At 39.7% G+C, this 25,502-nt stretch overlaps 1 protein-coding gene across 1 annotated transcript in view; it reads right to left on the bottom strand.

Moving 5' to 3' along the window:
• The window catches only part of SCG3 (secretogranin III), a 39,007-nt gene extending 21,775 nt beyond the window's left edge, over positions 1–17,232 (bottom strand). The window contains exons 1-8 of the mRNA XM_008016602.3: positions 16,850–17,232; positions 16,127–16,179; positions 15,573–15,618; positions 15,264–15,479; positions 10,197–10,339; positions 9,239–9,388; positions 6,233–6,410; positions 2,543–2,659 (exon numbers count right to left, since the gene is read on the bottom strand). Coding sequence (XP_008014793.2) covers positions 2,543–2,659; positions 6,233–6,410; positions 9,239–9,388; positions 10,197–10,339; positions 15,264–15,479; positions 15,573–15,618; positions 16,127–16,179; positions 16,850–16,931 — 985 coding nt within the window. The 5' untranslated portion in view covers positions 16,932–17,232. The remainder of the gene's footprint in view (positions 1–2,542; positions 2,660–6,232; positions 6,411–9,238; positions 9,389–10,196; positions 10,340–15,263; positions 15,480–15,572; positions 15,619–16,126; positions 16,180–16,849) is intronic.
• Positions 17,233–25,502: the final 8,270 nt, after the last annotated feature.

The raw sequence follows: 25,502 nt of genomic DNA, 5'->3' as shown, positions 1-25,502 counted from the left end.
GGGCTTTCACTAATTCATGAGGAAGAAAGTTCTACTGTCAGGTAATCTTAGGGATCATTTCTCTACTTATATTAAGCTGCACTCTGTATCCTTGTCTTTGTTCTAATTCTGCTCTTTGGAGTAGTATCATATTAAATGTTGCTAGACAGGAGTCTAGACTGTGACTTCCTCAAGGTAGACGATGAATTAGAAACCACACTTTTTGTACTTAGCTATTCAACCAGCCACATAGCTATCTCACTACACTATTTTAGGACAAGCCTTTTCCACCATTCACAAACAAGCAAGTCTTTGCAATTAGTTTGTAAGGATCTTATTATTACTTTGTATGTTTTCTCCCCAAGTAAACTCCTCTTGCCCTACCCCTATTTTAAGAAGATAATTAATATATTCTAATGTGTAATGCATTGCTTTCTTCTTGGAAATAGTTGCCATACCTGGCAACATTTGTAATCATGATACACTGTTGAGGCCAGAATAGAAAGGCAGATCACTGCTTGTCACTAGCTCAGATGGGAGGAGAGGAGGCTGGTCAATCATCTTCTACCCATGCTGCCCTGAGCCCCTGGGGATATAAGGGTGGCTCTCCACGGCAGCAGAAGTCAAAAGCCAATGTGCTTATACAGAAAAATTCTTAAAGACATAACTCAAGCTCTAATTGTAAAAGTTACACATACACACTTAATACATATATGTACATAAACATGTACATATACATTCATATGTATGTAATACACATATATTTATAAACAATATTTACTTTGCATATGTAAGGAGCAGATATAATTATTTAAAAACACAAACATTTAGAATAAAACTTAAATAGTCTATCATAAAAATAAATAAGTAATTTACTTTAGATGGTCTTCTCTTGGGGAGTATCTAGCCTATTTTCACTGCTTTGCTCCTCCAAGCCAATGTTGTCCAATAGAACTTTCTGCAATGATGAGTGTATTCATTTCTGCACTGTTCAATACGGTAGCTACTAGCTACATGTGGCAACTGGGCACTTGAAGTGGGCCTAGTGCAACTGAGAAACTAGATTTTAAATTCTGTGTAAGTTACTCTCAATTTAAATAGGAACCTGTGGTTAGTGGTTACCATATTGGGCAGCACAGTTGTAAGTGACAGTGGGAATATCTGCCTTGCACATAAGCCTTTGAGGCATTTCTGATTTATTTCCATAGGATAATTCACTAAGTGTGGAATTTCTGACTCACAGGGTATTGATATGAAACAGTTGTTGATATGAAAACAATGTCTTTGATCTACTGTTAAAAAAAAAAGTAGGCCCCAAAGCACTATGTGTAATATGAGCTTATTTTTTGTTGTATGAGAGAAAGAAATGACATAGGTACACACACACACACACACACACACACACACACACACAGAGAATAACATTTGGAAGAATATAAACCAAAATGTACCAGATTGTTTATGTTGTGAGTGATTTTCACTTTCTTTTTAGTACTTTTTGCATTGAATGACTTTTAAAAATAAACATGCTCTTTTACAGTCAAGGAAAAAACCAGTAAAACTACTTTCATTTAGGAAAAAAATGAGGTTCATTCAGAGTAATTCTGGATAACCCTATCTGATATAGTTTTGATATTTGTTCCCCCCACACTAATGTTGAAATACAGTCCCCAGTGTTGGAGGTGGGGCCTGGTGGGAGGTGATTGGTTCATGGGGGCAATTTCTCATGAATGGCACCATCTTCTTGGTGCTGTCCTCGGATAGTGAGTGAATTCTCACGACATCTGATTGTTTAAAAGTGTGTGGCACCTTCCCTACCCTTGCTTTTGCTTTCACGCTGTGACATGCCTGCTCCCACTTTACCTTCTGCCATGAGAAGTTGCTTCACTGAGCAGATGCTGGTATCATGCTTTCTGCACAGCCTGAAGAACCGTGGGCCAATTAAACCTCTTTTCTTTCCTTTGTATTTTATTTATTTCCTATTTATTTATTTGAAACAGGGTCTTTCTCTGTGGCCCAGGCTGGAGTGCAGTGGCACTATCTTGACTCACTGCAACCTCAGCCTCCTGGGCCCAAAGCGATTCTCACGCTTCAGCCTCCTGAGTAGCTGGAACTACAGGGGTGCACCACCACACACAGCTAATTTCTGTATTTTTTGTAGAGATGGCATTTCACCATGTTGGCCAAGCTGGTCTCGAACTCTTGGCCTCAGGTGATGAGCCTGCCTCAGCCTCCCAAAGTGCTGGGATTACAAGCGTGAGCCACCGTGCCTGGTGGAGTCAAATTTTTATAAAATTGTCTCCATAAGATTATTAGAAAATGCTAATGAGACAATTAATAAATGTGAAATATTTGTACTCAAGCTGGTTCTATAAAGATAAAAAGTTGAAAGCTGGTTAATTTTATTTGCATATATTATCAAACTGGTCTATTCTTGCTACCCAGGTGATCTGGCAAGCTTTGGCATAAATGATCAAATTAATGAGGTCATTATTGCCAAGTCCCTAATTTACTTTGAACAATGAAAACCACCACAGTAGAAACAAACCACATAGGATCTCACCAAGGTAGGAAACACCTTCTTCTGGAGATATTGTTCCATATTTCACCATCATCTTCACAAAGTCAATCAGTGTTTTCATGATAGTAATCAGTGTTTCTTTCTCTTTTGCTTCTTTTTCTATATGAAAGAACAAAATAACTTAAAACTAGTGGGGGATAGCTTCCTCTTTCAATGTCAGTTTATAAAGTACAACATCTTTTTGTTTGTTTGTTTGGTTTTTTTTTTTTTTTTTTTTTTTTTTTCCCCAAAGATGAGGTCTCAGTGTGTGGCCCAGGCTGGAATGCAGTGCTATTTGCAGGTCTCATCATGGCTCACTACAGTCTCAGACTAAACTCCTGGATTCAAGAGATCCTTCCATGAAGTTGGAACTATAGGTAAACACCACCACACCCAGCACTAATTACAGTATTTTACTGAAATATTTTTCTCTATATTTATAGCTAAAACCATATATATTTAACTTACAAAAAAAAAATCTAAGCTTGATTGGAAATATAGGGTAAGATAGATACAGCTATACTGAACTTTTTCCAGAAATAGGCAATTATAACTTCTCCAAAAGAGTTTAATTTCATTGAAAATATTTTGCTGATAGAGTAGATGATAAAGACACAGTTTTCAACCCGAGATAACATGAACTCAAAAGGAAGGGTAGAAGACTGGCAAGCCAACAACTTTTCTCTACTCAGGTGGTAAGTCTTTGAGGGCAAGAACAATCTTTATTCATTAATTAAGCTTAATTTTCTTAATTGAAAATAAGAACATATATAGTTTTAGTTTATAAATGCAAAATTGATTTTTGAACAAGATGTTACTTTTTAATCTTTGTTTCATTTGAAAGAATATATGCATATAGTAAAAATATTTCAACTGCTCAAAAGTAAATAAAAATGGAAAGTAATATTCTCTTCCTCATCCCCTCTAACTCTCTTTAAGTAACTATTACTAGCAGTTTCTTGGGAACCTTTTTTCTTTTTCTTTTTTCTTTTTTTTTTTTTAGATGGAGTCTCACTCTGTCACCCAGGCTGGAGTGCAGTGGCACCATCTTGGCTCACTGCAATCTCTGCCTCCTGGGTTCAGGAGATTCTCCTACCTCAGCCTCCCGAGTAGCTGGGATTATAGGCGTGTGCCACCATGCCTGGCTAATTTTTGTATTTTTAGTAGAGATGGGGTTTCACCATATTGGCCAGGATGGTCTCAATCTCCTGACCTCAGGCGATCTGCCCGCCACGGACTCCCAAATTGTGGGGATTACAGGCATGAGCCACTGGGCCCGGCCTCATGGGAACCCTTTGTATTTGACATTCTGTTCTGCATCTTGATGGAACAAAATGGATAATGATGTCATAATAGCTGAGAAAAAAATATTAATTCTAAAATCAGAAAAAACATCAGTTTCCATTTTTGAAGAAAAGAAAAACTAAGATGCTAGAGGGGAGCCCATTTTCCCTATTCTTTGAGCTTCCACTGAAAGATTTTCTCTAAATACTCCTAGCCTTTCCCCCTTCCTCTGCATCCTCCCCCACAGATATGGTTGGTAAGCAACAGCCATTAGCCCATGTTTCTCAACTGGTGGGGATTTGGAATCTTTCTTTTTTTCCACTTGCCTGGAACAATACAAGGCAAGAACCTGAGAAATGAGCCCGTTCTGCAGACCCAAACCATCCCTGAGACTGGCTGTTGATCTAGACGGAGGAGTAGGGAGCAAACAAGGCCACAGTTGGCTCTCACATGAAGCTACATTCTGCAGCCCCGTGTTTATCAGCAACAGAGATGATATTTTGGTTTCCTGCCTGCTTTATTCATTCTTAATTTGTTGAGACCCTGGGCAAGAAAGACAGATGCTAGCAAAGAACTCAGTATAAATATTTAAATTAAAATTATGGGAAAATAAAGGCAATAAGAAATGAGGTGAGGAAAATGGAAAGATAAAAACGAATAAGGAACGTTTTATACAGTAGCATTTTAAAAAATGCCATCAAAGTCATGGGTTGGGAGGGAGGAAAAATGGGAGAAGAGGCAGGGGAAGAGATCTTGGAAAAGAACTGATAAATAGTAACTTTAGCTATCACATTATTTGCTCAAGGGCACATCCGTAAAAGTATTTGGCATCACGCTGGTGCTCTTCACTGATGAGAAGTGACTCACCAGGATGACAGAGGTTCCGAGTTGGGCATCTGCCAACCAATGGGGCAAGATGGCTCAGAATGGACCCTCTACAAGCCCTGCAGAGCCAGCAGAGCGGCCAGTGCCATCTGGCCAATATCTGGAATTGAAGCACAAAGGATGTTCTCCAGAAATGAAAGCTTATTTTAAGGTCACTTCTTGGGAGAAATAGATTACAGTTATAGAAGTCTTTATATAAATGTTCAATCTGGGGCTGAATCCTTGAACAGGGAAAGGAAAAGCCATGAAGGCAGTCCAGAGCATCTGTTTGAACAATAACAACAGAAACATTGCACATTATTATCCTCCTTGCAGATTTAACCAAAATAAACATGGACTGAATCCTCAGTTAACTCAGTGCACCTAGGAGCAAAGAGATCAGCATGAATGACTTTGCTTTAAAAAACAAAAACAAAAACAAATGATTTCCCAAGTGTGTTTTAGGCTCCTGGATTTCTTCAGTCTAACGTTCTCCATTTTAACTCTGAAGTTAAAATGTTCATAAAGGCTGAAGCTGAAACTGTTCATGAAGAAGTCTTGAATAATCTTTTGAATGAGGTTTCATACATTGTTTCCATTAAGGAAAGTGAGTAAAGCCTTTTAAAGAAAGATATGTTGCAAATGGCAGGATTTCCTTCCTACTTTTGTGTTTGTGTGTGTGACAACATGTATGCTACTAAAAAAAAGTCAGGCAAAGAAAGACAAATACTGTAGGATCTCACTTATATGTAGAATCTCAAATAGTCAAACTCATAGAGGAAGAGAGTAGAATGGTAGTTTCCAAGGGCTAAGGGGAGGGAAAATGGGGAGGTGTTGGGGTCAAAGGGTACAAAGTTTCAGTTATGCAAGATGAATACATTCTGGAGAATGTACAGCATGGTGGTGATAGTTAACAGTATTGTACTGTATACTTGAAATTAGCTAAGAGGGTAGGTCTTAAGTGTTCTCATCACACACACAAAAAGAATAAAAGAAAAAAAAGAAAAAAATGTTAACTGTGAGGTGATAGATACACTAGTTAGATTCATTGTGATAATCATTTCACAATGTATAAATGCACCAAAACATCAAATTGTACACCTTAAATATATACGATGTTTGTTTGCCAGTTATACCTCAATCAAGCTGAGAAAAAAAGAGTTGCAATAAGAGTTGAGGTTGAACTGGGTAAGGGCAGGGACACTGCCTGGTTCATATCCATCTTGGTGCTAGGTCTTTTCCAGTACCTTGTACATAACACGTGTCCAGTATTTGTTTGCTGAACAAATAAATGAACCTTCTGTTAACAAGAAGATTAAATTATCCAGAAACATCACCTTTCCTGATTATCCTTTACTAAATATTTTCATAACTGGTATGCTCCTTTGGAAAAAAGAAATTGATGTGAACCGTTTTCCCCAAGCCCACAGTGTATGTCATTGAAGATTATATTTGGAAACTGAAAACAGGAAGAAAAAAACCCACCCACACATTTCCTGGAACTCCTCTTTCTGTTCCACATAATCACAACCACACAGTGGTTACCTGAATCAATACTTTTCAGTAATGCATAGAAATTTGGGAAATATTGGAGTTCCTCAAAGTTGTCTTCACTGTAGGTTTTAGTTCTCCTTTCCAAGCCATTTGTCAAGGTTAAGGTGTTAGATACTGTTTCATCGTTTTCTGCCTTAGTAAGACCATCTTGAATTGCTGCCATTGGAGTCTCCAGTGGGGAAAAATCAATAAAAAATAAACGTTTTGTTAGAACTAGTGAAACTCCAGCTTGATTCCTTCCTTTGTGATGCCCTTAAATGTGAAGAGAAAGAATTCCCCCACCTTTGCAAGCTCCTGCAGGTTCAAACCCATTTCTAGACATGTGTGCTCTTGTCATTTGAAAGGTCATTGAAGCTTAGGGAAAGGAACTCTACCTCAAGGGAAATCCCCTGAAGAACCTGGCTCCTGCTCAGGGGAAAAAGGGGAATTTCTGGGCTCCTTCTCTGACCATGTTTACCTCCACAAATTCTCATGCGTCTCTCCTCGAAAAACTGCCTTTTAATGAAGAGGGAAGCTTTGAGTTCACAGAATCCACCAAGAGGGCTCGTGTCAGGATACAGGAAAGCCTGTTAGAATGTCTATCCCTAGCAGGGCAGTCATACTTGGGAATTTCTGAGTAAAATTTAAGTGCTGTCTGGATGAGTGTACAAAATCCTTTCTCTCAGACCTGATATTTGTTCCATGGCTCCCATCTTAGTAAATGATTCATTCTCTGTTCAGTGAACTAGATAGAAATTTAAGAGCCTTTCTTGCCTCTTCTTCCTTTTCCCCCATCCAATCAATCAGTAGCCTTGTTGGCCCCGCTTTCAAAATTTATCCCAAATTTGCACGTTTCTCTCTCCACTATGCCACTCTCGTCCGAGCAGCCTTCATTTCTCACCTGCTAGCTGCAACACCACCCTCCCCAAATCTGTGCCCAACACTGCGTTTCCACATTGTAGCCAGAGTTATCTTTTTAACAGTCTGATCATGTAACTCCTTTGCTTAAAATTCTTCAGGGGACCAGAAAATTCTCATAGTTCTTACAATAAAGATCAGAGTCCATCCATGGCTCATAAGGCACTGCATGGTCTGGCCCGGGTCCACCTTCCCAGTCTCTTCTCTTTTTGCTCTTTCTTTCTGTGCCAGCAACACTGTGCTTGTTTCAGTTGCTTGGATACTCCACACATCCTTCTCTGTGTGCTGCCTCTCATGTTCACAAGTTAACTCCTATTTGACCTTCGGTTCTCAGTTCAAGTTACTTCCTTAGGGAAGCATTACCTGAGCCTAAGTCCAGCTCAGGTTCCTTTTTTGAGGTCTCACAGAACCATGTTTCTTTCCTCAGAGCACTTAATGCAATTGTAATGAAAATACATGATGATTTAAACACGATCTACCTCTTCCACTAGACTTTGAGCTTCATGATTAAGGGATTATGTCTTTTTAAATGGGCATGGTATTTCCAGTGCTTGGTACAGAGTTGGTATTCAATAAATATTTGTTGAAAGAATATTTCATTTGTATTTAATTTGCATTGATGCATTCAGGTAACATGAGTACACAGGTCAAGCATGTGAACATTTTAGAGATGGGTGAATAGGATTATGTAATGGGAGTGAAGAGTTATGGAAATAGCTATGTTAGTTGTTAGTTTTAGCTCAGACTGGTAAGCTTGGGTGAAAGTCATAAGGGTTTTTTTTTTTTTTTTTGATAAATCTAGAACTTTTTTTTTTTTTTGAGTGGGTGAATCTTCAAAAGCTGCTTAAAAAGATGGCAGCTGTTGAGGATTGGAAGTAAGGAGAGCAGAGGAAAGTTTTTAGGCTACCTAGTAAAAAAAAAAAAAAAAAAAAAAAAAATCCAGACCCAATTTATATTTTCTAGCCTCTCTAAAACAGAATTATCAGCCTCTATAGTCTTTGTATTTGAGATAAGATGTTGGAGGAGATGAGGAGCCATGGCTGTGGGTTCTTTACGGAAGAAAATCAAAGGACAGATGAGAGATTTGATATCCCCCTATGGTCAGTTTCATCTAAAGTTTTAAAGAGAATTCAAGGTGGGGAGAAAGATCTTAGCAGCTTCGTTGGTGCCAAGGAAAAAATGAAGAGGCAAGGAGTCCAATAAAGGGAAGGAAGGATGAAATTAGCCTGGGTAAATAGGCATCTAAACCAATGAAAAGGGGAAGGAGCAGGTGGATGAGCACTGCCAAGAACAGAGAGGCAGCATTAGGCAGCTGGCTCTGGGGAACACAAAAGCTGGTGGAGCAGACGATCTAGTCAACCCACTTCTTTGTGGGGGGATTGGGCACAGATGATGACATCTGCTGTGAACAGATGTTGGATACCAAAGGAACTGTGAGATATTTGGTTGCAGTTCACTGGGACTGTACATATAGTTGTTATTATGTGACATTGTTACTTCACATATTATTATGTATTATTTTACTGTGGGGTATAAGATGTAATCTTTACCAAATAATAGAATATAACATAATCTTTACATTATTTTCAAAGTGGAGATCATTTATATTTTTAACTTTTTGGTATTTTATGCATATACATGTTTTAAAATTAATTAATTTATTTATTTTTTGAGACAGGGTCTCACTCTGTCACCCAGACCGGTATGTAGTGGTGCCATCATAGTTCACTGCAACCTCAAACACCTGGCCTCAGGCGATCTTCCTCTCTCAGCCTCCTGAGTAGCTGAGACTATAAGCTTGTGCCATCACACCCAGCTAATTATTTTTATTTGTAGAGATGGGGGTCTCACTATGTTTCCAGGACTAGTCTTGAACTCCTGGTCTCAACTCCCGCCTCAGCCTCCCAAAGTGCTGGGATTATAGGTTTTAGCCAACATGACTGACCTGACTATAAATGGGCTAAAAATGCCACATACCTCAAATCTTCCTTGGTATCAAGTAAGGTACTAATTATTATACAGATAGAAGTACACACACACACACACACACACACACACGCACACATCCATCCATACAGATACATATACACACATACATACCACTTTCTCTGGTATTTTTCCAGCCTGATTCTCAGTCCTGCTAGTTGGGTTATTGAGATCCTCCTCATAATTATTGGCTTCCTTTGAGATTAATTTTTGTAAAACCTCCGCTACTTCATCTTCCAGTGTATGTGCTTGGCTTTCTGTGATCTGTCATAAAAAGGCAAAACATATATAACTGCTATATTCCCAGTCCTGTGATTTAAAAAAAAATGCGGACTAAACTGTAGCCAAACATATATTTTTTAAAGAGGACTCTTCTGAACCATCTTTCAGACAGCCCTCACTTATGCCTGCACCACATACTAGCTGTTATAGGGATTGCTCAGCACTCCTGGAAGAAGTATATTTGGGCCCACCATGCAAGCTGTTAGTCCTATCTCTTGAAACCCACGGACTACATATTTTGAGAAACACCCGGAGCATTGCTCCACCACAGCTTTAGGTCATAGTCAGATAACCTTTGACATCCCACAACATTAGCATCTTAATAAAGCCTGCCAGGGCCAGGTCAGGGTAGAGGAGCCAAGCTGAGGTGGATTCAAATGAGATCACCTGGAGTTTCCAAAATATAGATCACATGCCTTTGCTCATGTTATTTCTTTTTTGTCACATACGTGTCTTTTACCTCTGCGGGTTATATCCTAACCATCCCTCTAAGCTTCCTTCTTGCGCCTCTCCTCTGAAGCCTTTCCTTACTCCAGTTGGATATAAGCTATTCTCTGGCTCTTATGGTTTTTAAGCAGCTGGCATTTTGGGCATGTGTCTACTTGCCTAGTCCTTCTGATGAATGATAAACTCCCAGAAAAAAAGAATGGTGCTTGTCCTTAAAACCTATGGGTCCTAGTAAAAGGAAGACACATGATAAACACTTGGCTACTTGAGACAAGTGACTTGGCTTCTTGGCATACTCTAAACTGCACTAGGAATTTGGTTTATTTCCGTGCACATGACTTACAAGGCCAAGATTCAGTAGTTTAGAAACAATCTTGTCAAACACTGCTCTGTCATTTTCTTCATAAATCCTGGTAGCGATTTTATGGACAATGTCTTCAGCAGTTAAAGGAGTCCCGTCTAGTTGATGAAGACCGTCTGGATCATCTAGACAGAATGACCACAACTTCACGACATAGTGATCATAGATCTGTTTCATGCATCATATTATACTTATAATCTGTACTTCACTTTTGTACACTCAGATATGTTTGAGATGTATTTATGGTGGTTCTTGGTCCACGAAAACCCTTAGTTTGAAATAAAATTGATCTTCATGTTAAAAACTTAGTATGATAATGGACATTCTGAAACTTTCTTAGGTGACTGTAAGAGGAAGGAAGAGCTAAAGGCAACACAAAAGCCCTCTCCATTTATTGTTATCACAAATAATACAAACCATATTATACCTTTTATTAACATAGTATGCCATATTTATATAGCATGTCATATTATTCAATGTACCCTTCTATATATTGTATGATTTGATATTTCAGTTCCATACAGGGAATAGATTGTTTGGTAATATCCCCACATGTACTACCTTTGCAGGCAAATTCCTGGGGTAGGGGCAGGGACCTCTACCTCACACCCAGAATCAGAGAGTGTGTACTGAAGATTTTATGACTCACCTAAAATAAATATTTACTTCTAACTGAACCTGTATCAGAGTGTCTTTATGTAAAAAAGGCAGCTTAAGGTAACACGACTCATTCTTAGAGAACAGGGAACTTACTTTATGTGCCTGGAATTTAAACTTTTGAAATGTGGCAACAGATCTGCACAAAGCAATATGTAAATCTTTGCAGAGAAGCATGCTAATATGTACCCTTGGTTTTCCTAGAAATACATTTGGCAATACGACTTCAGACCAAAGTAAGGGCCCATCCTGAGGGAAAGGGCTAGTGGCAATGAAGCATTGTAGCATATCCATGGAGATCTTCCGGGAATCAATTATTAGTCATCTCCAATCTATACCACATTGAATGGATCAAATTTACAAGACTCTTAATTCTCCCTGTTTCCTCCGGGAAGACTGGAAAGATCAGAATTTTAGCCCCAGTGATATCTCTGGTTAGTTATATCCTTGGATCACTGTAAAGGAGTCTAATAAGGTATTTATTTCATGGGATTGTTGTGAAGATCAGATGAAATAAAATATAAAAGTACCTTTCAGATTGAAAAGTACTTAAGGTCGATGCAAAAGTAATCGTGGTTTTTGCCATTACTTTTAATGGCATTACTTTTTAATGGCAAAAACCGCGATTACTTTTGCACCAACTTAATATATGAAAGCTAATGTATTATTGTTATTATGCACGATATATTTGTATTTTGAAATAAAGGAACTGCAGTTATCTTCTAGAGAAAATGGAAATTGAATCTTTGGCTAGATTCTGCCCAGACAATCCTCATCACACTCACTCAAAGAAAGAAGAACCTAGTATTTCTCTTCTGATTCTGCTCTTTTCTTCCATGGGTTTTGGGGATTTGGACAGGGAATATCTCCTGTGGCTTTTCTTTCAGACTCTATGAAAATAGAGGTATATGCTGCCTCAGGCAGAGTATCTTCTTGTTTGGAAAGAAGCTTAGGAAAATGAGTAGGGGTAAGTATACATGGAGGACTGGAAGTTCTCTGTCAGTACAAAATTGCTGAGCTGTTGGCCAGCACATGAGCTATGAGCCCTTCGAGCTGAGTACCAGATAGATAAAAAAGCAGAAAAGCCCCTAAGAAAAACAAACAAACAAACAAACAAACAAACCACAAACATAAAATCAGTTCTCCCCCTGGCTGACTGAAAATTTGGTTCATCATCTATTTTTCAGGAGCAGAGACTCACTATTATGTGTCTGATTTTTCCATTTGTGGGTTGCAAGTCAGGCTCTCGGGAATACACAGAGCAGAAACTGCCCCAGTCTATGCAGAGGTGGAAGAATTTATTTCCCTTCCCACTTATCCCTCAGGATCCGTAAAAGGAGGAATATTGGTTGCCTGCTAAACCTGGAAAATAACTGAGATGACTGTTTTTCAGTCCATTTACTTCACAACAGGGAGGATGTTAGTAACCCGCTGAAGAGACTTTGCTCTGCTGCACCGCTGTACTCTCTTGAGCCAGGAACTTAGGTCTCCCCTAGCAGCGCTTTGCTGGATGGGGTAAACAGTGGAACGTGTGACCATTGCTCCTCACCTTTCCCTGATTTCCTTCACTCTTCTAAAATGGATAGTATGACTCAGAATGGCTTCCTTTCTGCTCATGAAGGGGTATTTCACTCTCCATGTATAGACTCCCAGAGGGGAGCCAAACATGGGTTTAACACATAACTTTTGTTAAGTAGCCACAACATTCTAAGTGAATGTCAAAGGGTCATGTCCCAAGTCATCATCTGCCCAGTACTGTTTTGAATCCCTAGCATCTAATATAGCACTTGACATTCATTTGTTCAATATATTTTAATTGAAGTCTTACTATGTGTCAGACACTGGAAATAGAGTGATGTAAAAGTTAGGCATGCTCCCTGACTACACAGGTTTTATTGTCTAGCTCATAGTCCAATACGTAGCAATTGCTCCATAAATATTTGAACGCATACAGGAGCCCCAAAGCACTATTATATAAGAGAAATTTGGAGAGATCCTAAATTGTGCATACTGTAGAAAACAGTGAAAAGGAGAATTGATGGGTCCTGTAGCACAAACCTGTTTGGAAGCTTCCCAAAGGCAAGAGTAGGTCTGGGAACACATCCGGCAGAAGTTAGCTTCCTTTACCTTCCCCTCTGGGATGAAGTCTACATGCATCTGAGGCTCTATTTAACTTGGTGGCCAAAACCCTGTGGTTTCAGGATTTCCAGAGCACAAGGGGAGACCAGAAGCTTACTCACAAACCATTGTCTCCAAGAACCCTGGCCGGTCTTCTCTGTGATCTCGAGTGGAGTTAATACCTCCTACAGTAAACCTGAAGTCATTAGGACTAGCACTTGGTAGTTCCAAACATATTTGGGATGGTAATAAAATGTTGAACAGTTAAAAAATTAGTTGCTTAAGTTAGCAGTCAGATCAAAAACAGATCTATGTCTCTGCCTGCATGTACAACCAGTTTGACCAATCCAGCCAACTCAATATTAGATTATTCTATTAAATCAAATGATCACTTCGGTTGAAGTGGTTGAATCTGTTTTGTCTGCAGTTATAATCAGTGTCTATTTGTAGTCCCAATATTTTAGGTAAAAAAAGTCGAATTCAAGATTTTAAAAAGTAGATTTCCCTAAGTAGCATGGCATACGATATATGTCAAAATATATACCCATTGCCTCCATTCCACTTCATAGGTACACAAGACACTTTGGAATACTCCTAGGTTATTATGTCCTATGAAAGTCCACTATTTAATTGTCATATAAAAGTCATATATTTAATCGTCAGTTGTTTTCTGGCAGAGATAATCAGCATAAATCTCCTGTAGCCATGGAACAGAATAAGGACAGGGAAGAAACCTGTACTTACTCCTAAGCACTGGTTCTCAAAATGAAAAACATACTTCCCTCCTTAATGCCTAGGTATGGCAGTTCATTTATTCCCTCATCTGTTATTTCATTTGTTCATTCATTCTTTCATAAATTTATTCAATAAATTCATGGGCTTCCAGGCACTGGGGTTACAATGTCTCTATTCTTATGAAGTTTTCAGTTTAGTTTTGGAGAAAGGCATTAATCATAGATAGTCACACTTATGAAGGTAAGATTACAAACTTTATGAAGTGCCATGAAGGGCAAGGACAAGGTTTCTATCAGGTTATGTGTGCTGGATGAACCTAGAAATGTAGTCAGGAAGCAGTCCATGCAGGACTATGCAAGCTTCATTAAGGACTTTGGTTTTCCCGTTTTGTTTGTTTGCTTGAGACGGAGTCTGGCTCTGTCGCCCGGGCTGGAGTGCAGTGGTGTGGTCTTGGCTCACTGCGGCCTTTGTCTCCTGGGTTCAAGTGATTCTCCTGCCTCAGCCTCCCGAGGAGCTGGGACTACAGGTACCCACCACCACTCCCGGCTAATTTTTGTATTTTTAGTAGAGACAGGGTTTCACCATGTTGGCCAGGTTGGTCTTGAACTCCTGACTTCAAGTCAGGAAACTATCACATTGGCTGCCAAATGAAGAATGAGTTGGGGAGAGGCAGAGTGGTTGCTGGGAGAACTGTAGATTTTGCAATAGTTTACATGAGACATAATTGGAGCTTGGACAAGGATTGGAGTTTGCACAAGTATAGAGAAAAACAATTGAGAGATGCATAAGACATAAAATTAGTAAGTTTTGGCAGATTAGAATTTGAAAGGTGACGGAAAAGATAAGTAGTTTGATCCTAGATTTCTGTCTTTAAAAAACTGAATGGATAGTAGTCTTTCCTAAAGAAACAGTACTCTAAGAGAGCTAGGTTGTGAGGTGGACACAGATTATGAATTTAATCATGGGCATGCTAAATTTGAGGTGCTCCTGAGACTGCCAAGGGAAACTGTCAAATAGGTAAACAGATAAATAAGTGTGTAGCTAAGAGAAGCATGGCCTAGTGATACAGGATATCAGGATATAGATGTAATTGAAGCCATGTAAAGGTTAGGATGACCTATGGAGAAAGGATATGACTAGGAGAGAACGTTGAAAAGGAAATAGTGGACATTTCACCTTTTTTGTGTAGGGTGGGAGGGTACTTTATTGATCTAATTATTTGAAAATTATGATATTTTGTGTGTACTAATTTTTAAAGTAAATTTGAATGTTCAAATGAATTTAATAACATAAAATATAAATACTAGATTAAAAATGTTTTCAGAGCATTGCTAAAGGAATTTTTAAAGGGAAAATAAAATTTGGCACTCTGTGGAGCTGGGGCTTTACACATTATTGTAAATAGATGCTTTATCTCAATTTTGGACTTGACTAATAAAGGATTATGAATATTTAAAAGATATTTTTAAAATATTGGACTTTCTCTTAACCCACTATAGGGAACTCCACAGTAACAAAAAGTTCTTTTTTCTCATTTACCTTGAAATTTATGATCCAATCCACTCTTAGTAGAATCATAATCATCTATCAGTTTTCGATTCTTGGTTGAATCAACATCTTCCACATTCAACTTATTATCAAGTGGGGTGCTTCTTATAGATTGTCTTTCTTTCTCCACTTTTTCCTTTTCTGTTATTGCCTTTAGCAGGTTCAAGTTATCAACAAAAGAATAGTTACTCTGACCTGGCTTGTTTTCTGGAAGAAAAGCCCCAAACCAACACAGCCATTTTAGTTCAGATTCTCATAGCCTACATTATTTAAATTAACATCAACATGATTTCTTTTTACCTAGAGGATATGTTTTTTTAATCTTGTCTGCTTCTGCTTCAGCAATCTGTGAACAAACAGGAGATAGACCTGGTTTAAAATCATTGCTCCACCACTTACCAAGTATGAGAGCCAAATGATTTAATCTCCATGGGATTTAATTTTCTTGTTTGTAAAATGTGGATAATTCCTATTTCAGAGCACTGTTATAATTATTAAATGAGATAAAATTAAGGGCAGATGCTCAGTAAGTGTTAATTCCTTTCTCCTATAATATTGGTGAAAGAGAAATCTCTGGTAAATTAGGCAATCTTACAACAGAGTGGATGTGATGCTGAGCTTACTGGGTTATTATATAGCTACTCTATGTATTCAATATACAGAACTCAATATAAATAACTACTAGGGCACAGAATTTATCAAAGCTAGATTTCCCATCCTAATTGCTGTCAATTAACTATTAAGTTCCTGATGTTTGTAAATTCAAAATGACCCAAATGTCACAGCATAATTACATTAAATAATAATAACTAAATCAAAATGAAATAGCATTTATAATGTTACTTTTGACCTACCTGTTCATTCAAAGGTCTTTCTGCACTTAATTCTCTATTATGTAGAGATTTGTCTAGAATAAACACACGTGAATATAAATTTAATTGTGCATTGAAAGACAAAATATGCCTCTTATTAAATAAAATCTTCATAAAAAGGAAAAACAAACATTAGGAGAAATAATTTTTGGATGACATGAAACAAATACTAACAAAGATTATCAAGATTATACAATAACAGTAATTATCAATATTGCCTTGTTTATTATCTTGGTGTATCTCCTGAGCTGACAGAATCACACTTTTTTTTTCTGACCAGAAATTTAACATATAGTTCTAACACTAGGGTTACCAGCTCTTCTCAACTAGAGAGAGCATAATTTGGATTGGCATTATTGGCACACTAAAAGCTCTTTCATCATATACTGCCTATATAATGAATAGACTATCTGAGAAAGGTTGTAAGGCAACTAGGAAAAAATCCGAGCCACTTTAGGTGAAAACGATTCCCTTCCCTTTTCAAAATAAGATCTTTAAAAAAATCCATATTACTGCTCTATTATTTTAAAAGTGAAGAAAAAAATCTGTCTTCTGCCTAAATTCGAACTGATTTCTCTGTCCGTATTCATTATGATTTGATCAGAAAACGAGGCAGGGAGATTTACAGCTCACGTTATTATACTAAACTTTACCTTTTGGTGGCGAAATAAAAGGAAGGTAGGAAGAAGAAAAGTGCTCACATACCTTGGCTGCCTCCAGGTTTGGGGAAAGCTTGAATCGGGAGCGCTAACACCAGAATCCAAGTGCCGGTGCCGAGGAACCCCATTCTTCCACGCTTGGCTTGGGTCACAGCCCGGCGCTGGGCTCCTGGAGCTGTAGCTTTTGTTATGAATGAAAAGGAGGAGTAAAAACAGGAAGAGCCAGGAGGGCGGGTGTGGGGCGGGAGAGGGGCCGGGACTGGGCGGCCGCGGGATCTCTGACACTCGGGGGTCAATGGATTAGCAGGGTTGGGGCACGCGGGAGTCACGTCTCCAGGTGGAGGGGAGCGCTGTCCGCCCCGTGGGTGCTGAAGTTCCTGTGACGCGGAGACGGCCGCGCCAGGGCGTAGCTTTACTCTCGCTCCCTCCTGGAGAGGAAGTGAGGGAGGAAGCGCATGCTCCATGAACGCCAGAGGCGGGAGGGGATGGCGTCAGTGACTCCAACGCTACTCCAATCCCCCGGGAATGGAACAAAGGAGGAGCGACCGGCCAGCTGGCGTATTTTCTGTGCTGCAGTCCTAGGTTGCTCCTGGGCTCAGGGTCAGCTGGCTTGCCCTAAGCGTGACAGAATTGTCCCAACCTCCCAAGTAAACGTTACCTCAAGGGCCAAATGCCTTCTTTGCGTGTGCACCTGTCAAGGAGATTTAGATAACCTTGTGCGAGGAGTTCTGCTTTGCGATTCTTCTTTCGGGATATCTGTTCCAGAATCCCTTCATTCCATTCACCTCGTGTACCCAAAAGGTAGATATAATTCTAATCTCTTTAGAAAAGTCCTGCCTTTTGTGGTCTGTGTTGACGTATCAAGCATCCCTCAGCTCTACCGAGTCTTTTGAATTGGGAAATTCAAGGAGCAGTCTTCCAAATAGTCAGATTGCTGCAACACACTCTCACTCTCTGATGCTGAAACACAACAACAACAAAAACAAATCTTTGCCTATTCCCCTAAGAATGAGTGTCTCCATCAGTCCTGAATAGACGAGCAGCAATGGCAAAGTCTCCTTTCCCCACCAAGTGGAACCTCCCGCACTTTACACACACACCACAAAACTAAATTAGAAAAAAAGAAGCTGCATTTCTGTAAAATCTTGCCCAGAATTTAATTATGCCCAAAGACCTGGCTGTTTCAGGGGTCCTTCAAGAGAGGGGATAGTCATGAAAAGCATTTTTCATCTTTACTAAGTTAGGGAGGTGCTTCCTATCTTCTAAGAATATTCCCAGAAGCCTAAGGTTATTGCATACAAGGAACTATCAAAAGACTTTAAATAATGAAAACAAGCAACATTAATGTGAGCAGGGTGCTGAGTAAGCTCTTTAGTCTCTGATTTTTAAACAGAACTTGGACCTTTTCCTCTGGACTGCGGCATGCTGGGAACCAGTCTGAATAATGACCAAAGAGAAGGATTCAGCACAATCAGGCCTTTGATTTCTGCACCCTCCTTTTCAAGGAGGAAGTTATTCAAGTACCTAAAAACAAACAAACAACCAAGCTGACAAACAAATCTCCCTCGCTCTGGAGGTTTTTGAGTTTGGAAGTCACTCAAATACTTCCTTTGAGGATCTAAAGAGTACTTCTAAATCTAACAGCTCCTTCAAAACAAAAAAGCTCTTTCTTGGCAGTGATAACATAGCATTATTATCCCATTATACTGCATTAAAAAATTAAGTCATATTTTTAAATCCCAGCTGAATGAAGGGTACATTTCCTTAGTTTCCTTTTCTTTAAGATGGAAATGACAGGCTCTGTTTACCTCACACTCTTATTATGAAGATCAAATGGGTACATGTTTTGAACTAGTCATTTTGATACCAAGAATATTTTGATACAGCCTAAGAAAATAAGTCATGAAATGTTTTCAGCTTTTATGAAACATTACCCAATGTTATCTGAAATAACCGTTCACTGATCCTGAGACTCACTGACCTAATCCCTCAGTTTCACTTTGTCCTTCGTCCCATTTCTGACTCACTTGTCTCCTCAATACATGTTCGCAATTGGGAGACACTCAGGATGGAATGAAGGTCAGGGATATCTGTTGAGTACATTGCATTGCTTGCCCAAAAGAAAAAGGGTACTTTATCTCTCTCTGCCATTTGGATTTAAGGTGATTATGTTAAATGGACACTAAATCTAGGATCATGTTATGTTTCTGATCAAATGAGTGGTGGAGCATTGAGTAAACCATAGGCATGAATTAGTTTACGTTATTCAGCCTTACGGATGATCCCACTGGACTTGGTATAGGTCTGTGAATGGAGTAATCCTAAATTGTATTTATTCATCAATTCGTTTAACAGGTGTTTATTGAGCATCTGAAATGTACCAGGTATTGAGATAGTTGCTGGGTGTACAAAGACAAGTAAGACACTAGTCACTGGTATATCACTATAGCCTAGTAGAGAGAAAGGATTGTGAATATAACAACAACTAGTTGGTGAACAGGTTTCACATGCAACACACAATTCTTATTTAAATATAAGTGAATGAATAAGCACAAAAGTGTGTTATGTGTCCTTTTTGTATGTGTAAAGTTCAAGTAGAGTCTGTCCAAATAATGGAATGAATGGTGAGGAAAGATTTCAAAGAGAAGACAGCCCTTTTATTAATAATAAAAAGATTAAAATATTTGTTACTTATGTGTGAGCACACTATAAACATGGAATATGAAATATATGTTGAAATTACAGGACAAATAACATTGACACAGATCAGATAATTATTAAATTGACAATGTACAATGCACAGTGAGTTTCTCAATGCTGCTTGTTCATTTGTCCACACAAATGGAACAATTGTGGTGTGCTCATTCACTAGTGGAGAATATGATTTTTGGGCTAAGTCTTGAAGATACAGACATTTGTAGGATGTTTTCATTTATTACAGAAAAAATATATTAATTATTATTGTATTTTTGTAGAAAATTTCAAGCACAAAAGTAGAGGAAATAGTGAAATAAGCATGCAGGAATCCACTACCCAACCTAAATTATCATTAACTCTGACCATTATTTTTATTCTATATTTCCATCTACTTCATATCCCCCAGTGAATTATTTACTCATTAAAAAACCCAAACATCATCACGAGGTCAAGAGATCAACACCATCCTGGCCAACATGGTGAAACCCCGTCTCTACTAAAAATACAAAAATTAGCTGGGTGTGGTGGCAGGCGCCTGCAGTCTCAGCTACTTGGGAAGCTGAGGCAGGAAAATCACTTGAACCCAGGAGGCAGAGATTGCAATGAGCCGAGATCTCACCACTGCACTCCAGTCTGGCAACAGAGAGAGACTCCGTCAAACAAACAAACAAACAAACAAACAAACAGAAAACCCCAGACTTCATATTATTTCATCCATAAGTATGTCAAAGTATGTCAGTATATTTATGTAAAAGATAAGGATTTTTTTTTCTAATGTTACTGCAATGCTTTTAACATACCTCCTCCTCATTACAATAATACCATAGTATCATCAAATATCCAGTCAGATTCAAATTTCCCCCACTTGCCTCATACTGTAAATATTTTTACAGTTGGTTTACTTGGACCAGGATCCAAAGGTCATGCTTTGCATTTGGTTGACATGTAAGAGACCCATATGAGTAAGAATGGAAAGGCAGATGTTGCAAGGTTTTCTTTGACATCCTAGATGAGATCATTGCTTCCTCAGGATGCCATGCACACTCCCAGTTGGGCATATATCCCATCATGCTACTTTGTGTAGATGCTTTGTTTCTCCTTAGTTCCAAAATGATAAATACATATTGAAGGAAAAACTTCTGAAAATACAGATAAGAAAAAAGGGGAAATATCTGATAGTGATAACCAATGCAAACTTCAGGGGCATGTCCTGTTGTTGCACATTTTTTCTAAGAAAACACTTTATACGTATATTTATAAAATTATATCTCTCACTGTAATTACATGCTTACATATCTGTCTTTCTACCACACTAGACTGTGAATTTTTCAAGGAAAGGATCTTGTTTCACTCATCTTTGATTTCTCAGCCCTTCTTACAGTGTCTAGGTATCCATCTGCTTAAATAAATGAAGGGATGGAGGGTTTCCTGTTTACCTTTGGTCTTCAAATACATATCCTTCAAATGCTGATGGCTATCCCACATTGGAGGATCATGACACTGTCAGTACAATTCTCCACCCAACACTTTCATTACAAAGGCGTAGTCTCACAGAAGAGATGTTCATAAAAGGGCTAAGAATAGAGAGCCTGAGCTGGCAAGGCCCTAGCAGTTACAGAGTTATAGGAATGGATCTGTTGCTGTGAAAGAGACCGACACAGGATGCCAGCACTAGAGGTGGCTGCTGATATAGACGAAAGGAGAAATAAATGTGAAATCTAGAAATTCACCATCACAGGGAAGTCGAAATGACAAAGAAAAATGGAAATGAGCAAATAACAAGACTTAAGGAAAGTGAAGGCATGGAAATGAAAAGAAAAGGGCATGTGAATAAGGAAAGCAGGCCCAAATGAAAAGATCATATAGGCCACCTACAGAGTGAAAAGGGCCAGAAATAAATCTGAGAGTGGGTAGGAGGAGAAAGTAGTAAACTTTTCTTGTTCTCTTATCTTGCTTGTACCATAATTGAACCAGGTTGGGTCAGTCACCTACCCTGGGGGCCATAGGAGGAAGATGTAAGAACTATGATTGAGGGTTCGCTCCAGAACCATAAGGGTAGAATGACTTGCCAGAAAGAATCAGGGTGAGGCTATAAAGTAAACAAAAGCAACAGATGCTCACTACACCATTAAATACAGTATGTAAAATGAATTAGCATTATTGAGTGAAAATATCAGGTTGCCTATCAGCAATGTGATTCCTATTATAAAAAGAGTGTGTGGCTGGGCACAGTGCTCAGGCCTGCAATCCCAACACTTACAGAGGCTGAGGCAGGAGAATCTCTTGAGTCCAGGAGTTTGAGACTGGCCTGGGCAACATAGGGAGACCCCATCTCTCCCACCCCCACAAAATAAATAAATAGATAGATAAATAAATAAGCCGGGCATGGTGGTGCATGACAGTAGTCCCAGCTACTCGGGGGGCTGAGGTGAGCGGGTGGCTTGAGCCCTGAGGCTGTAGTGAGCCATGATTGCAACACAGCACTCCAGCCTGGTTGACAGAGTGAGACCCTGCCCCCAAAACAAAACAACAACAAAAGAGTGTGTGTGTGTGTGTGTGTGTGCACATGCTCACACCTAGAAATTTATCTGGAAGTCTATTTCCCATAATATTTACAATGGTTACCTGGTTAGGATTTTTCTTTGTTCATTATGCAGTTCTGAGCTCCTTAAATTTTCAACATGAGTAAGTATTATACTGTTTTATAATCAGAAAAGAACAATAAAACAACATAGTCCATGTAAATCGTTTTATAAACTATAATGTTTCATATTCCATTATGTTTCAGACAATCGTAATAAACTGCTTGCATTTGGGATGTGAGAATACATTGTGATAAGGTCAGTGGAAGGGAAATTAAAATTTGGTGGGAGGGTTTTTTTGTCTTCTCTGACACTCTGCTACTACTTGAGTGCCATTCTAAACAGTTTTTCACAGTGTACTGTCATTACTTCTATGTCCTTTTCATTGTGACCTCCCAGAGAGGAGGGGCTTGTCAGTACTCATCTATTTACCTCAGTGCCTAGCATATAGAGTAAAGAGGTCATAAATGTTTGTTGAATGGAATCTTATCATCTTATCATCTTATGAATCTATAGCAGTTCTCTTACATGAGCCTTGGTACCTTTTTTCCAAGTGTATTCCACGAGTGTATTTCAAGTGGCCATACTGCACAAATTCCTCATCAGCCCCGCCCATTCCCTCATTTTCCAGGGACAATGCTGCCAGGTAGACACGGGCATGCTTGAGGTGGGCTAAGACTTCCCAAATTCTCCTCAGGTTAGCACCCGCCCTCTGCCCTGTGAGGCTCTGGAGCTGAGATTTGTGGTACTAGGAATTTGGAATAAGAAACTATTCTAGTTCTTCTCCCTGTTCAGTGATGCAGGTATGGGGGTTATCAGGCAGGGAGATAAAAGGTACAAAGTGGTGTTTCTTTCTATAGGGTTCAGCCTTGGGGAATCTGCTAAAATACAGAGAGGATGTGCTCCCTTGTGAATCTTCACAAGGTACTAGCCATGCAATGTGTGTTCAGCTTGCATGAAGTTAAGGCCGTTCTTGACCCCCTTCATTAGTGTGGTGGTCAGGCTGGCCCTGAGTGAGCTACTTCAAACTCTTAGAAGTGTTGGTCAAGATCATCTGCATTTCTGAGGAGGAGACAGTAAGCATCAGAAGCTTGGCCTCTGGCTGCTGGAAGGCACCTTTTCCTGGGTTGTGTAGAGGTGACAGAGCAGTAGGTGCACCAGAGTCATCCTTGCTGGGCCTCTGAGGTCAGGTAGAGGACAAGGTGGAGATGGGCACCCACCCTGACTCACTCCTGTCCTGGAGGTCATGCAGATGCTGATTAGTAGCACAGGAATGTGGCAGGGCTAAAGGAATTAGAGACTTTGCTCAAGGTAAGGGGCTCCACGAAATCACTGCTCTCTGGGCCTACTGTGACTATTATGGGGTGGCAGGAATTGGGATTCCTCTGTCATTAGGTGTGGTGGGCTTCGAGCATGAGTTGTTTCTGCTCCATGGTTATAGTGAATGAAGATGATGGACAAGTACCAAGAATCATGTCTTAAAGGAAGGCATGACTGGAGTTGTGATCAATAGCATAAACTGTGTCACCAAGGCAAGAGATCCAAAAGCAAGAACCAGAGCTCACTGCTTAAAGGGGCAGGGAAACTCAGTGAATTGATGAACCAGAGTACTAGGAAGAAGGCTGGTCTGGAAGAATTTTTGACTTGGTGTTTAGGCACCTACAGTGGCTTTTTATGCAGGTCATTTCCTGCTTTGCCTAGTTGTGGCAGATCTGTTAAAGGAACTGAAATGGACTGGCTGGGGATATGTAGAAATGGGTCCAGTCTAAGCATCACCCCAGCACTCATGGCAGACCTTAGCTCTCCATTTCTCTTCCTCATGAACACAGTGAGAGGGCTCCACGGGGCAGGATTCCCATTTGAAGTTCTGGATTTATTTTTTAATGTTATAAAAAGGATTTGTTTGTTTGTTTGAGACTGGATCTCGCTCCATCACCCAGAATGGAGTACAGTGGCATGATCTTGGCTCACTTGAGTCTCAACCTCCTGGGCTCAAGCAATCCTACTGCCTCAGCCTCCTGTGTAGCTGGGACCACAGGCATGCACCACCAAACTTGGCTAATTTTTTTTTTGTAGAGATGGAGTTTTGCCATGTTGTTCATGCTGGTCTCAAACTCCTGGGCTCAAGCAATCCACCCGCCTCAGCCTCCCAAAGTGCTGGGACTACAGGTGTGAGCCACCACACCTGGCCCCTTTTAAAGTTCTTATCTGTAGATTTTAAGAGAGTTTCTAAATTTCTAAGTTTCTAAATTTCAGATTCCATGAAGTAGTATTTCCTCTACATCAGTATCTGGGGCCTGGATGTGATAACTCAAAGAGAATTTCTCCCTAGAGGTCAACCCAACCATGGACAGTGGGAAGCAGCTTCTATCTAGTTGTATCAGATCCTATTTGGTAAAAGATGATACCACGGGACTGAGGAATCAATGTCCAGATGCAGGCAGTCTCCAATGGACCAAGGTGACAGTTCTTGTTCCTTGTCTTGACTCCATGTTAGATTCTCTGGAGGGAGCTTCTAAAGTCTTCCCAAAGAAAAACAATGACCTAGAGACTGATGAAACTCTGGCCCACTAGCATTAGACCATCATCCAAAGCTGGGCTCTCAAGTGCCTGGTCACGGTGGCTTAGGAGCCCTTCTTACATGTGGCATGAGGGCTTCCTTGCTCCATGTGGGTTTAATCTGCTTACCTGACTCATGGTTCTGGAAGATTAAAAATATGTGGAAATCTTGCCTAGAAAGTTGAAGCAGCTCTGAGAAAAAGCCAGGTTCTTAAATGGTGCATATGTCTCTATACTTTTTGGCTCCCTGCATTAACTCTCATTTCATCTTTTATTGCTGTTTCCCTTGCTTTCTTTAATTCAGCCATGTTAGGTTCCTTGCTTTTGCTCACACACAGCAGGCCTGCTTCTTCTACCTCAGGACGTTTGCAGTTGCTGTTTTCTCTTCCTGGAATGCTTTCCTCTAGAAACTTCCTTGACTCAATCCCCTACGTACATCATCTCTCTGCTCAAAAGTCATGTTCTTAGGAAGTCCCACTGTCTCAAGTTGGATTTCCTGAAAAGCCAACTCCGAAGTGGAAATTAGCATGCAAGAAGCTTGTTAGGGAGTGCTCTTGAACCAACTCCTATGGAAGAGAAGGAATGGGAAGGAAGTAGGATTTGGCAGAGGGACAAATTGAGCTGCAATGCAGTCTCGATAGAAGAACTTGCCAAACCTACAAGGAATTCTAAAGATGAGAGGACTCTTTAAAGCTGTGCTGAGCTGGGGTGGGAGGGCTCAGCTTTTATATTTCTGTGTAGATCAGTCACTGGGTGTGAGCCTTCCCAGCATGACCTCGGATGAAGAGGTTCTTTTCAGCAGCTGGAGGAATAAGTCTTTGTGTCCTGAAGGGGGCTCTGAGGAGTGTATCTCAATGCTTA

The sequence above is a fragment of the Chlorocebus sabaeus genome, chromosome 26 (assembly GCF_047675955.1).
Source record: "Chlorocebus sabaeus isolate Y175 chromosome 26, mChlSab1.0.hap1, whole genome shotgun sequence".
Classification (NCBI taxonomy): domain Eukaryota; kingdom Metazoa; phylum Chordata; class Mammalia; order Primates; family Cercopithecidae; genus Chlorocebus; species Chlorocebus sabaeus.
This window is presented reverse-complemented; position numbering and strand designations above follow the sequence as displayed.